This window comes from Eulemur rufifrons, chromosome 7 (genome assembly GCF_041146395.1).
Source record: "Eulemur rufifrons isolate Redbay chromosome 7, OSU_ERuf_1, whole genome shotgun sequence".
NCBI lineage: Eukaryota > Metazoa > Chordata > Mammalia > Primates > Lemuridae > Eulemur > Eulemur rufifrons.
Genome location: NC_090989.1, coordinates 151,311,211 through 151,325,560, shown reverse-complemented (window position 1 = coordinate 151,325,560; position 14,350 = coordinate 151,311,211). Strand labels below are relative to the sequence as shown.

Below are 14,350 nucleotides of genomic sequence, written 5' to 3'. Positions count from 1 at the left end.
ACGGGCTCTCACAGGGCAGGGGCACGCTTCAGTCCCCAGAACACTACCAGGTGCCTGCCTAGTGCCCAGCACCTGACAGCCAACACCAGCGGGATGATGTATTAATACAGTCATTATTCAACTTAGTAACTACTTAACTCCGCCGAGCGAGTCCCACCGGTTCTTCCACCTTGGGTAACCTGCCTAGTGTTCACGCCAGAGTACGTCAGGCAGCAAGACGCATGCGTGGCTGATGGACAGGGCGGTAATGGCCGAACACGCGCAGGCGCGTCGCCGCGCCGCCTGGTCGCGCTAAGGGGCGGAGGGCGCATGCGCGGGCGGCACGGCCTTAAGGGCGGCGGCGGCCCGGGCGTTCCCCAGTCGGCCTGTCAGCCGGCTTGGAGGCGCGTCCGAGTGCTTGCGCGGCGGCGACCATGGCGGCGGAGGAGGAGGAGGTGGATTCGGCCAACACCGGGTAAGTGCGGCCGGCGGAGGTGGGAGGCTGTGTGTTCCTCCTTCACGCGTCCTCCGAACGGGCCGGGATCCGGTCCAGTGGGCAGCACCGAGGACTCATAGCCCGCTTGGCGACAACTGGCCGCTCCCTCGTCCCGCTCCGGCGCAAGTCCGCGCGGCTCCCCAAGAAGAACGAGCGCTGCTCTGCCCCCGCAGGCGCCTGTCAGCGCCGGGGCCCCGGGGTGTCCGAGTCTGACTCGGCCCGCCCAGTTGTTGTGTAAGCGGCCCCGCGGGGCCGGCGGCGGGGTGGCCGCGGCGCCCAGACAGGCTCGTTAGCACCCTCTTTCTTTGCCCCAGCGCGGCCGGCGGGCGGGGACCGTCCGACCCTGCACCCGACTTCGGGTCACGGGAAATGGCCAAGTCACTCTGTCCGGCTTCCGTCTTCAGGTACGCGCTGTACCCTGTCCAGCCAACGGCAAGACCGAAAGTGCCGCCGCCGGGGCCGGTCCTGCCCAAAGCCGGGCGGGAGGGGCGGTGCTTCCTTGGGGGGTGTTAGCCCAAGAGCCCAAATTCACCGAGAAGCGGCGGGAGATTCGGGGTGTCCAGGGAAGGAAAAGCCCAGCGTGAGGGAAAGTGGGGTTGTGGAAGTCGGCATATGGCCTTGGGTATCAGAAAACGTTTAACTTAGATACTTTATAGAACGAAACTTGACACTTTAGATATGGATAACAAGTTCGGAAGTGGTAATTCAATTCATCTTTCAGATAAAGGAAGGTCTTTTACTTCCAAGCTCCGTTCTCTTCTTTGCTTGCACTTCTGTGATGAGTTGTTCTGGCTTTACTGGAGAAGTAAGGGGTGTTGCCTGTGCCTCAGAAGAAGACACATACATGTAGGAAACTTTGTGAAAGTTGGAGGGTAGATGTCTACTGTGAATCTTTTTGATATACAGATATACTGAGTTTAAATTATTTTCTACATGTAGCTGACTTTGTACAGTTGTTAGTAGAATAGTAAATTCGTGGAAAAATTAAATTGCTATGAAGGTTATTGCCTTATTTCTCAAGGACAGTAATTTATATTGGAAAAGAAACTTCTATACTTCCCCCATATATGTTTAATATTTTGACATGAGTTCTACTTAAGTTGTCTGGAGAAATTTGCCTAGGAAGCATAACCTAAATGATAGAATATGGAGTACCATGAAGACAGGGGTATTTGGAAAAATGCCAAAGGGGAAGAAATATTAGAAACTAGATTCTTCCTTTGAATTTTGTTTATATGATGAATGAATGGGTTCACTGTTTTGATTTGTTGATGAACTTCCTTGTTACATTGAGGTGAGATGCTTAATGTCATGTGGACCCACATAGGAATTTGACCGGTAGCTTGTGTTCCCATCTCATTTGCCACAACATTTTTGACCCTTTGTGAGACACTTTCTGGTAGATTCTGTGGTCAGATGTTATTGTGGGGCTTGGGAATCCAGGGTACAACCCTGAAAGGGATTTATGGCTTTGAGTGATAGCTGGAGGCATTGGGAGCAGATAATCAAAAATCCTTGGCAGCTCACTGGCTATAGTCCTTAGACAGAGGTGGACCTTCCTGGCATTCTTGGCAATACACTTGATCAGTGTCCAATGTCCATATGGCAGCAGGCGGGCAGAGAAGGCTAAGCTCCTCCACCTGCTACGTGTTCCCTAAACATAGTCATGTTAAATTTAAGATTTACCTTGTGTGCTAGGTATTACTGTTTCCATTTTGTAGTTGGGACTGTAGTTGGGAAGATGTCTAGCACCTTGGCAATTGGTAGCAGGGCTGGATTGGAGCTCTGCTGCCTGTCACTGGGATTGGGACTCGTGAGATATTTGGCACTTGTTTAGACTCAAATTCCCTATCCTTAAGACATTCAAGGTCTAGGTAGAGAGATGACATTAACAAAGGAAACAATTATAAAATGGTCATGTGATGGCTTTCTGGAGCATATGATTTTTGTCTTTTCCTTTGTGGCACTTCGTGAAGACAGGCATTCCAGGGATCCATTTTGCTTTCAACATCCAGCTCTTTTCAGTTGCAATACAGTTGAGAAAGCTAAGTGTAACAGAAGCAGGGTAGACTTCTGTGAATTGTGGTAAGTACAGTAGTCCCAGAGAATGATTGTGTCAGCTGAATTTAGTAGTTGCTCTCACAGAATTTCGTAGATGCAGGGTATACCATAAAAGAAGTGATTTGCAGTAGTGTGCTGGAGTTGATTTGTACAAGCAAGCCATTGCGAAATTTTCAGGAATTTTGCCAACTGTTGGCAGCTTGAAACTGGCCATGGTGGGAGTATTTACACCATGGAAGTCATCAAATGCTATAAATAAGGGATTTTTCTCACCCCTCCCTAGTTTAGTCGGTTTGCCAGCACCCTACTGGGTTTACATTAGGATTTGAATGTAGTTCTTTGTCTTGGAGATAGGAGAGTGTATTTCTCTTTCAAAACACTGCCCAGATCTGTGCCTTCCTCCTTGATGTCATTTGCCCTTCCCAATCCCTTGCCACTTACTAGAAATCACAAAACTTTTCAATGCCACATCCCAGTGGCCTTATGTTTTTTCTGTACTTATCCTCCTTGGGTCATTTTCAGTATTTGATACTGTAATGGTAGCTACTACTTTTTGAAACTCTTATGAGACATTCTAGCTCTTAATGACATTTTGCTTCTTGCCTTACCTAAGACCAACAGTCACTTTTATTAGCTTCTCTCTTTTTTTCTCTATTCTCTAAATGTAGTAATTCTCCAAGATTCTAACTTCATCCTTGTTTTTGTTTTTTGTCTTGTTTACTCAAACTCCTTGAACTATCTTGTCTGTGGAGAGGACTGAGATCTTGTTCTCTTTCTTTCCTCCTCTGGGAGGAGCCCTCTTCTGGGCAGATAATGTTTCTAATTGTCAGATATTCATGCCTGATTCCTTAAATTTAACATGTCCAGACCAGGATTTTATTTGCACCTTCCTTCTCCTAAACTAAGCAATAGAAAAATCTCAGTTCTTCCCCTTGGTTTGTGGCAGTCATGTTCTGGTCATCCAGGATTATCTTTTGACTCTCCCCCAAACCCCTTTTATTACCCCCGAATACCAAATCTGTTACCAAGTCCAGTAGATTCTAAGTGTACAACATCACCTTTCCATTTCAGCTGTTACCTAGGAGCCACCTGGTTCATACCCTCCTTATTCTCCCACCTGGATTATTGCAGGCTTAGTAACAAGCTTGCAGCATTGCTTATTTCATTAGTTACTTTTACATTCCCAAGAGGTACAGTCTTGTTTGTCACATAGCCACACACACAGTGTGGCTTTATTAAATGTCCTCAGACTGACTTTAAAGCCCTTTCCAAGCAGCATGGCTGCTATCTAGCTTTATAGCCTTATTTCCTCTCTGTGTGCGCTGGACTCCAGCCAAGCTGTTATCTTTCATTGTTTCCTAACAGGTTGCTTGCTCACTTCCCATTTCCCTGTGGCTTGGTTTGTTTTCTCTGACATAAAACATATTGTGATCTCTCTTTTCTAAAGGTCCATGCTATTTTTTTAAACTCTACGGCATGTATACCAATATTTTGTAGTATAGTTACTTGTATATTTGTTTTGTCAACTCAAATGTCTGGTAGAGCCTAAAGGGGCTTTATAAATAGTAAGCTTTACATTTTTATGAAATTGAACACTTCAACTATTGTAAATTCATGCTGATACAAATATTAAAATCAGAAATAGAGTAATTTATTGTACATTTTATAGCTGTGTGACTTAAATTTTTCATCATAAGATATTCAGAAAAGTTTGAATTTGAATAGGACAATGATTAGGATCATGAATTTGTATTGGGGAGGTTGGATTCTATTTGTTGACCTTGGCTGAACCAACCCATGCTTCTCTGTTTTGCCTGCTCTCCAAAATGCCATTCACAGGCCAGCAAATGCAGATTTCAGTCTTGTGACAAAGAACTTGTTAACAAAAGATTGTAAAGTCACAGGAATGGCAACTTAATAAAAAACAAAACTGAATAATACATTTCAGAATTACAGATGTCTCTGAATGAGTCTTTAAGGATTTGATCTATGTTACTTATAGTAGCTATTCTGAAATGTAATATTGGTTTAAACACTGCTTTGACTAATTGTTAGATTATTAGTCTAACCTCATGATTCTATAATTCTCACTCCTGATTTTGAGTTATAAAAAAAATTGTGTGGAGAGTTGTTTTTATTAAAATGATTATTCAGTTGATTCAATGATCATTCAGAGATTATTCAGTGATTATTCAGAGACTTAGGATTTTTAATTTTATTCTCTTTATTGTCTAATAGATGAACTTATTTTAGAACTGACATAAAGAAATGTCACTCTGACTTATTAAGCAGAGTAAATCTAAAAGTGTACATGTAGCTTCACACATGTGTTTGATGATAAGGTTATGTGTCTGACTCCAGAATAGTTTGTTTACCATGTGAGGGAAGGTAGGAAACAATGGGGGCATGGGGGGAAATATTACCAGCACATGGCTTGTCTAAAACACCGATTCTCCCACTCTGGGTCTTTAAAAGTTATAGATTAGAAGGGGAGGAGTTAAAAGACTGTTGATTAAAGTGTTAAAATATATTAAAGGACCTGTGTTGTCTTTGCTGTAATAGTTACTGATAGCTCGAATCATTTATCTAAATTAAAATGGCATGATAGTCACTTAAATTGTAGTTGTATGAGACATACTCTTTTTTTTGTTTTTTTCTCTTTCCTAAGAAGTCAGTTCCCAAGAAAGAAAGCCTTTATTTGCCTAAGCGTTATTGTACAATTTCCAATTTGGAAGTTTTTAATCATTCATTGGTTGAGGGATTATGTCAGAGAAATACATATATTCACACCTCTAATTAATTTGGACAGTTATAATAAAATGCAAAACTTCATGGTTTCTTTAAATGAGATAGAATACTATGCTTAGATTAGCTTATCAAGAGCAATAATAGGCCGGGCGCGGTGGCTCACGCCTGTAATCCTAGCACTCTGGGAGGCCGAGGTGGGCGGATCGTTTGAGCTCAGGAGTTCGAGACCAGCCTGAGCAAGAGCGAGACCCCATCTCTACTAAAAATAGAAAGAAATTATATGGACAGCTAAAAATATATATAGAAAAAATTAGCCGGGCATGGTAGTGCATGCCTGTAGTCCCAGCTACTCAGGAGGCTGAGACAGGAGGATCCCTTGAGCTCAGGAGTTTGAGGTTGCTGTGAGCTAGGCTGACGCCACGGCACTCACTCTAGCCTGGGCAATAGAGTGAGACTCTGTCAAAAAAAAAAAAAAAGAGCAATAATAAATTGATAAGATTTTTCTCTCTCATCTGTACCCATATAGGAATGGAGGCCATTTTAAATAAAATTATAATATAATAAAATCTTCTTTACTTATAACCTAATAGGAAATGTTATTTAAGTGGCCAAAAGTGTGTGGAAATTGGCCAGACCTCTGCATATTTTCTTCAGAATACTCTGAAACCTTTCACTGTTTCATAATATTTGTAGATTGTGTAATTCATCTTTAGCAATAGATAATCAGATGTCTTAGAGAACAAAACAGGGCTTACCAGGAAACTTAAATGTTGATGGCATGAAGTATAAATACAATGCAATGATATTTTTTTAAAAAGATTATGTAGAAAGTTCAGGGAGAAATTTTGTCTCTCTCTCAAATTCAAAATACTTAAAATCAGATTCTTAGGTAAATATACTCTATTAATATGTTAAGCACATGTTACTTGGCTTTCCTTAGAATTGCCACCTCTAATGTGGTCTTTTAAAATTTTTCTTACTCAGAAGTCTGCTTACTAAAAAGATTCTTTCTCAGTTTTCACTGTAGTGGTTATAGAGCCAGAGTCCTTTTATTTATTTTTTTGATTAGGTGCTTTAGAGCTTGAATCCTTGCTAATAAGCTCAGTGCCTAACTGATTGGGCTGTGTAGGAAACCTTTTGGCTTACATTGCTTTCCCCATGCATAGTTGTTTACTTTTGGAAAGTTATACCCCTGTGGTGAATGGTTTTTCTTTGTATTGCGATTAATGCTTTGGTCTCTTCTGAAGTTAGGGCCTTAGTGATGAGAGTGATTATTGCTTACCTGCTTAAATAAAATAGAGAGGTTAGGTTTTGCTTTTCTATTTATTTTCCAAGGTGATGAGGAGGTGGCCCTGTATGTAGTTTACTGTTTTATAGCTAGGCCACATGAATTTAATTCTTACCTTGAATTTTGTGACCTCAGAAGAATGGCTAGATATCTGACAGGGTTCAGTCCTATGTCTTTAGTTCCAGTTTAATGTCCTTAGTTCCATTCTTCCACATACTAAGGAATGCTGAACAACACTGAGTGGCATAGGATACCCTGTGGAAGGGGCAGGGGGTCTCTTTAAAGATAGGAGGTAGGGTTGGATGGGTAAGTTTTAGAGTGTTGAAGCAATAGAGGGTGGAATGGGAAGGTATGGGAACTCTTGACCAAAGGAGAATCAACTAAGGAATGGAAAAGATAGACTCTTGGAAATGTTCCTTTGAGCCTATTATAAGCATAGCACTCAGTCCTACAGTGTGTCTCTCTATGAAAGAAGTAGAAGATAGTTTCTATAAACATTTTATCATCTGGTTAAAGTAAAACGAGGCAGAAACATTATCAAGACTTAGGGGAAGAGTGGTATCTTTACAGTTCTATTAAGAGTAAAAATAAAATATTTTACCATGTTTTGTTAAATATAGATTTTTTCAGTTTAAATATACTTTAGAAAAGGCCCACTTTAAAAAATTGTCTGCTTTGATGAAAAGGCTTCTGTGAAAACATGAAGAGAATTGATGCCTCTTGTGGTTGATGATTCCTCATTTTTAACGTAATGCACTAGGCTTGCAAACATGAAAACATTATTTTGCCCCTTCTCTGAGTTGAGCTGGTCACTAGGAGGCAAATCCATGGACAGATAATCCCACGCTTTGAAAGTTGGTTTTGTGGTAAATTGGTGGAGGTAGGTATAATTCCTATATTATAGGTTGGTATATAACTTTTTTAAACTCTGGTGCCTTGTGTATGTTAAGTATTCAGAGGCTGAATTATTTTTTGAATGCACTTTTTTAAAAAGACTGAAATAAAGATTACATTTGTGTTTTCTTTGCCCCAACTTGTCTATGATGTCAGTTGGAGCAATAGTAGATTATAATTCATTTCACTATAATTTTTTTTGTGCTGACCTCTGAGTCTCTCTGACAAAGAACTATGCTGTGATTTAAGGCAGAGGTCCGCAACCTATGGTGTGTTGTATAATTATTTCATTATATATTACAGTGTAATAATAATAGAAATAGAGTGCACAATAAATCTAATGCACTTGAATCATCCTGAAACCATCCCCCTCCCGAGTCTGTGCAAAAATTATCTTCCATGAAAACAGTCCCTGCTCAGAAAGGCTGGGGACCACTGATTTAAAGGATATTTATTTAGGAAAATTGATGAGATTGAGTTGTAAGTAACTTCTTGGTGGTATTTGTTCATATTTTTATGGTCAAATATAGACCTGATGTGTGGTCAGGACAAAAGAGCTTCAGCTTAATGATAGTTTACTTTTTTTTTTTAAGCTCTAAAGATCATGAGATACTTTTATTTTAATTGCCCATTAACCACTTTTTCCCCAACAGATGGAAAATTGTTGAATGAAAAAATTCGTTGCTGAAGCCTTGAATCATTTTTCCTAGATAATTTGTAAATAGGTTACATATTTACAAATAGCTTAATATGAATAATGTTTTCCATTGTGTTTATACCTTGATAATAAGTTACATGTAACATTTGTGAGGGATGCCAAAGAGGTCTAATCATCTTATCCTATTAATGCACAAAGTTAGAAACTGGCAGCAGAGAACATTAGAGTAGAGCCTCATAATGTAGGCCATTATGTATCTTCAGACATTCTTTTCTTCATGTAATATCTCTAAAATATAACTGCATGCCATTTAAACCTGACCAGATACAGCCACTTTTAGTCCTGTCCTTTAATCATGTCTGTTTAGGTGTGTAATACACACACACCCATACACACATGTACAGTATCCCTCGGGGGTTATGTTCCAAGACCTCCAGTGGATGCTTGAAAACTCAATACTGAACCCTATTTAAATATATATGTATATTTTATATACATATGTTTTTGTTATACATACCTATGATAAAGTTTATAAATTAGGTAGAGTAAGAGATTAACAGTAATAATAAAATAGAACAATTATAACAATATGCCAATGTCACCATTCTTGTGCTTTGGGGGCCATTATTAAGTAAAATAAGGGTTTTACATTGTGATATCATGACAGTTGATCTGATAACCAAGATGGCTACTAAAAGACTAATGGGAGGGTAGAGTGTGCAGTATGGACACGCTGGACAAAGGGATGATTCATATTCTGCGTGGGATGGGACTGGATAGTGCACAGTTTAAAACTTATGAATTGTTTATTTCTGGAATGTTCCATGTAAGATTTTTGGACGTCTGTTGAGTGTGGGTAACTGAAAGTATGGAAAACAAAGCCACAGATAAGGAGGGACTACTGTATATGTATAATACTACCACACTTAAACTAGGAAGGTTGTTAGGTCTAAAGACAAAGTGACAAGAAAAAAAAAGTTGACCAGTAGATGAAAAAGGAATAACTTATTTATGTGAAAAAAAAGTGTGGTTGTTAGACTACTGTGCTTCTGATCACCTTACTATATTGTCCATGCCATTGATTACCCTTTTCTTGATTCACCTCTTTGCATCAACATTTGTTTGTTTTTTGTTTTGTTTTAGGAAGGTTCAGGCCCTTCCCCTGTCCATACACTGTCTCCTATTAAAGAACCTGTGGTACTGTAAGTGCTCTCTGCCTATAGAAATGAACCCCATCTGCCTATCTTCATCATACTTCTGATATTTTTTCATGACCAAGGCCTTCAGTTCACAAACACTGTTATCAAGCCCTTGCATGACCATCCACCAGTGTGTTTGGTACTAGGGATATAAGGATAACTTTTAACACGTGTTTTAGTCTTCAGCATGCTCACAGTACAGTAGGGCAGATAAATGTGTAAACAGATTGGCCAGAGTGGCACAGCTACTTTAGGAGACTGAGCTGGGAGGTTTGCTTGAGCCAGGAGTTCAAGACCAGTCTGGGCAATATAGTGAGACCCTGTCTCAAAATTAAAAAAAACCCTCAAATAACCACAGCAGTAGTAACTGTATCTGTAATAAGGGCCAGAGGAGTGATTAATGACTTTTGGCCTTGACATCAGGGTCAGGGACAGTATCTCAGAAAAAGGCAGGGCATTCTGGGCGGAGGGAAGAACTGCTCAAAGGCATAGAGATATATAATAGTATGAAGTTTTGAGGGCTATGAGGTACTGGAAAAGTATAATGTGCAAAAGAACATGTGGGGTGGATGTAGGCTGTGGACAGATTGTAAAATACCTCTGTGCATTCTAAGGACTGTGGACTTTATCCTGTACATAATGGACAACTCCTCAAACACTTTAAGGAAGGTAGTCACCTGAGAAAAAAGGGTTTTAGAGTCACTCAGAATTGAACTCAAATCTCTACTTGTGTCACAGACTTACTAGGTGTATACCCTTGGACTTGGTGCTTAACATTTCTGAACTTCAGTTTTTACATTTATGAAATGGGGATAACTTGAGCTGAGCATACCCTGGACTGTGAGTGACTTAATCATTCAACAAACATTTATTGAGCACCTGTTATGATATTCAGAGAAATTCTATAGGGAAGGGAAGGGATATATTGTAGAATGAGCCTACAAAGATGAGAAAAAGCTGGATGCTTGAGCACAGCCCTTCCAAAACTTAGCATGTTTCCCTACTTATACCTATTCTTATTCTTGTGTTCTCTATCATCGTAGTGGTACCCTAGGACAGAAGCCTCGGAATCCTTATTATACCTTATTTATATCCAACCAGTTATCAAATTCAGCCTGTTTTACTTTTAAATATTCTTTGGCCACATCTTTTTGTCTCTATCCCTATTGTCAAAGGCTTGGTTCAGGCCCTTACCTCTCATTTGGAGTCTGCAGTAGTTGGTCACTTTTCCTAGTCTAATTCATTTTTCTTTCACCAGAAATTTCCCATTTTAAACAATACCAGCCATGTGCTGAGCCCTAGCTAACTGTCAAATGACTGCTAAAACTCTCCATTGTTTCAGATTATTACAATAAACTTTTGGTTTGCTTCTACAGGGTGAAGGCTTTTACCCTGTCCTTGGTTGGCTATAAGCCAAGTATGTCAGTTCCAGCGGCCGCCCTTCCCCTGCCCCCACCCCTGTTCATTTCTTCACCTGTTGCCTCAGACCTGCTTTTTTGTTCTTTTTTCCACTGTCTTCTGACAAATGCCTGAGGCGAGGCGTTCTTTTCATCTACTATTGCTGAAACACAAAGCTTTTTTGTTTTTCTATTAACGGTTATTCTGTTAACCAGTTCGCCCTAAACAGATTATATATAGGCCAGTCCCCTGAGTTTGTTTTAGGGGTATGTTACTACTCTTTCCATAAGATTTGAAGCCTTTTTTTTTTAAACCATTCCAGATTTTAATAAGGTTTCTCTTCTCTCAACTCCCACAGCAGGTACCTTTTATATTCTCCGTGAACCTACCATTCAAATGAACCTACTCATGGTCTTTAACCTTTTTGCACTTCTACCCTGATAAGAAGCTGTCTTGGGAGGGAGGAGGGGAATGGTTTGTTTTTGTTTTTTGTTTTGTCTTTTCTTGTTCTGCCCATTTTTATGCTCCTTGGTTATTTAGAATCTGATTATCTGTGAAGATAAGATGGACTTTGATACCTACTTATAGGTACCCAGGCTGAAGTTAAATATCTGTATCCCAGTACTTACCACAGTGCTTTGTAGCTATTAGGTTACTTTTGTCACACATAGCTTCATCGTCCCACAGATAGTAAGTTTCCTATGCTGCTTTTCTTCTCCATGTGACAGTCGAGAATTAAGAACATGAACTCACCTATTTGTATTTTGTTTCTGGTGTTCTAGGTCAGGATGGATAACTGGCTGGCTCCCTACATGGTGCCCTACATCTATGTCACACCTTAAAGAAGCTGAAGAGAAAATTTTAAAATGTAAGGCTTTCTTCTTGTAAGTTAATTAAGCTACATACTAAAATAGATCTGATATATCACATTGCCCTGAAACTGGAGATTATGTGGCCCGTCAGTTGTTGGCAGAAAACCTTTTTTCTTCTTCTATGTCATTATCAAGTGCAGAAAAGTAGGGAGTCAGAGCTTCTCAAACTTTTTGGTCTTGGGTCCCTGTTATATTCTTAAATTAATGATTCCAAGGAGCTTTGTTTATGGGCTATAGTTATCAATATTTACTGTATTAGAAATTGAAAATGTTAATGTATTTATTTAAAAATAATAGTAATAAACCCATTAAAGATCAAAATAAATAACATGTTTGTAAAAAAACTACTTTTCAAACAAAAATGTAATGAGAAGAGTAATGTTGTTTACATGTTTACAAATCTCTAATGTCTTACTTAATATAAGGCTGCTGAATTCTCAGATCTGCTTCTGCATTCGGTCTGTTGGGTAATCACATATCATGTGACCCCTGGAAAACTCCATTGTACACCCATCAGAGAATGAGAGTGAAGAAGGCAGATAAAGCATTAGTAGTATTATGAAAATAATTTTGACCTGGACCTCCTCAGAGGATCTCAGGGACCCCCTAGATGTCCATAGACTATGCTTTGAGAGCAGTCTCTAGGTATTCCAGAACAGACAGCCAAGTATATGGGAAAAAATACTAGACAGGAACCAGGTAACCCGGTCTAGGCCCGGATCTGTCACTAGGTGGTTATAGGATCTTGAACAAGTCACTTTGCTCAGCTGCTCATTTTGTACTTATAAAATGAGGAGGTAGGATGATCCTTAGAATTCCTTCTGGTAGGGCCGGGCGCGGTGGCTCACGCCTGGAATCCTAGCACTCTGGGAGGCCGAGGCGGGTGGATAGCTCAAGGTCAGGAGTTCGAGACCAGCCTGAGCAAGAGCGAGACCCCATCTCTACTAAAAATAGAAAGACATTATATGGACAACTAAAAATCTATATAGAAAAAATTAGCCGGGCATAGTGGCGCATGCCTGTAGTCCCAGCTACTCGGGAGGCTGAGGCAGTAGGATTGCTTAAGCGGAGGAGTCTGAGGTTGCTGTGAGCTAAGCTGACGCCACCGCACTCACTCTAGCCTGGGCAACAAAGTGAGACTCTGTCTCAACAAAAAAAAAAAAAAAAAAAGAATTCCTTCTGGTTCTAGCATTCTTTAATTCTGCATTTATAGTGGTATGGAAGCCTTTGTTTCTTATGAGCACTGAAAACTGTCCAAGCTTGTAATGTCAGGGCATTCCCAGGTTTCTGTGGGTATGGTTCTCAGCAATGGTGTTTATTATGTAATTTTTTTCTGCTAATACCATTTAGAGGAGTGGATTATATAGTGTAGTTCATATACATGATTATTTTATATGTATGGGCAGATGTTTGTCCATGCCTGTTTTTCATCCTCCTTACCACTAATGAATTTTTTTGTTTGTGCATTTGAATGATTCAGGAGTAAGTGACCATGACTGGATATGTCCTTAGGAAGGGATAATTAGCCATCTTGCTTGGATTTTTAACATGAAAATGAATTTCTACTCACTCCATATACTTGGGTACTCTTGCCCTCTACAAAACTGAGAAAGTTGTCATTGTGCTTTACCCAAATGAAAAAATTTTGTCAGAAGATAAAAAAAAGGTACTGGATGCTCAATTTGTGCATTTAACAAATGTATTGATTCCCTACTACTAGTTCTAGAGATGCAAACAGGAGTGAGAATTGGTCCCTGCTTCAGTATTGAACCTGAAAGCAAGTGACTAATACAATAGAATGAGCTCTCTAATAGACACTACACGTGATTTTTATGTGAATAGGCAGATGGCTGTGTTCAGAATGCTGAAAGGTTTGGACTGGCACTAATGCCAGAGCAACTGCTTTTCTAAAGTAGTGGTATTTCTCCCTATTTGGGGGCATGAACTCTGTTAATAATCTGAGTCAATGCTGGGTTTCCTCTTTCCTGCCAATATATGAATACACAACTTGAGATTATTTCTTTGGTTAAAGGGCAGAAACTCCTGTTTCTCCTGTTTGTCCACTGCAGATGAATATGCATAAGTAATTAAGGGGTATATCTAAAGTATAGCTATTGAGTTGATAATTTAATGCAAATAAATTCAAATTTAGCTTTATCTTTAGACAATTTTGGGGAGTATCTAAAGTATTAATATTTGGTCCCATAGCATTGAAGGTAAGTAAGAATTTTGTGCTATAAAATTCTGATTATTTACGTTTTCTAAGAGATTGCTAGACTTGTACTCATGTTACCTGGTGCCTCGTGCTGAGGAGTTCCTAATATACCCTGCCACCTTTTTTCTGCTAAGCTTTATGAAATGACTTAAGATTTCACTTACATGTTTAATACAGATACCATCATCCTTCCCTAAATTCATGATTACTTTTTAGGGAAAAATGATTCATTTGAGTCAGACTTGAATCTTCAATGCTTAGTCTGTCAAATGTTCTGCAAATTCAAGGTGGTATTCTTTTGTTATTGTCTGCAAAGCTAGAAACCTTAAAATAATGGATGCAGTGACCACTAAGTTTCTCTCTAGTTCTAGGAGTATAATACCCTCATTTAGTAAATGTGGAAAGAAGTCAGAGGTAAAATGACTTGCCAAAGACCTTGGTCACAGGTACTTGAGGCTTGTCTGAGGTAGGTCTTTCCACTTAGATGCAAAACATGGTTATTTAGAATTACTTACTTCAATAAAATATGTACTTTTTTTTTG

General features: G+C 39.6%; 1 protein-coding gene across 3 annotated transcripts in view; it reads left to right on the top strand.

Annotated features, from left to right (window-relative positions):
* The first annotated feature begins 341 nt into the window (after positions 1–341).
* Positions 342–14,350, top strand: part of ABHD5 (abhydrolase domain containing 5, lysophosphatidic acid acyltransferase) — a 30,479-nt gene continuing 16,470 nt past the window's right edge. The window contains exons 1-3 of one of the 3 annotated variants that reach the window (XM_069473550.1): positions 342–454; positions 2,019–2,024; positions 11,504–11,589. In XM_069473550.1, the coding sequence (XP_069329651.1) occupies positions 414–454; positions 2,019–2,024; positions 11,504–11,589 (133 nt within the window). In that variant the 5' untranslated portion in view covers positions 342–413. Of the gene's footprint in view, positions 455–822; positions 880–2,018; positions 2,025–11,503; positions 11,590–14,350 lie in introns of those variants that run through there. The other 2 variants (XM_069473551.1, XM_069473553.1) reach the window with 2 other exon arrangements.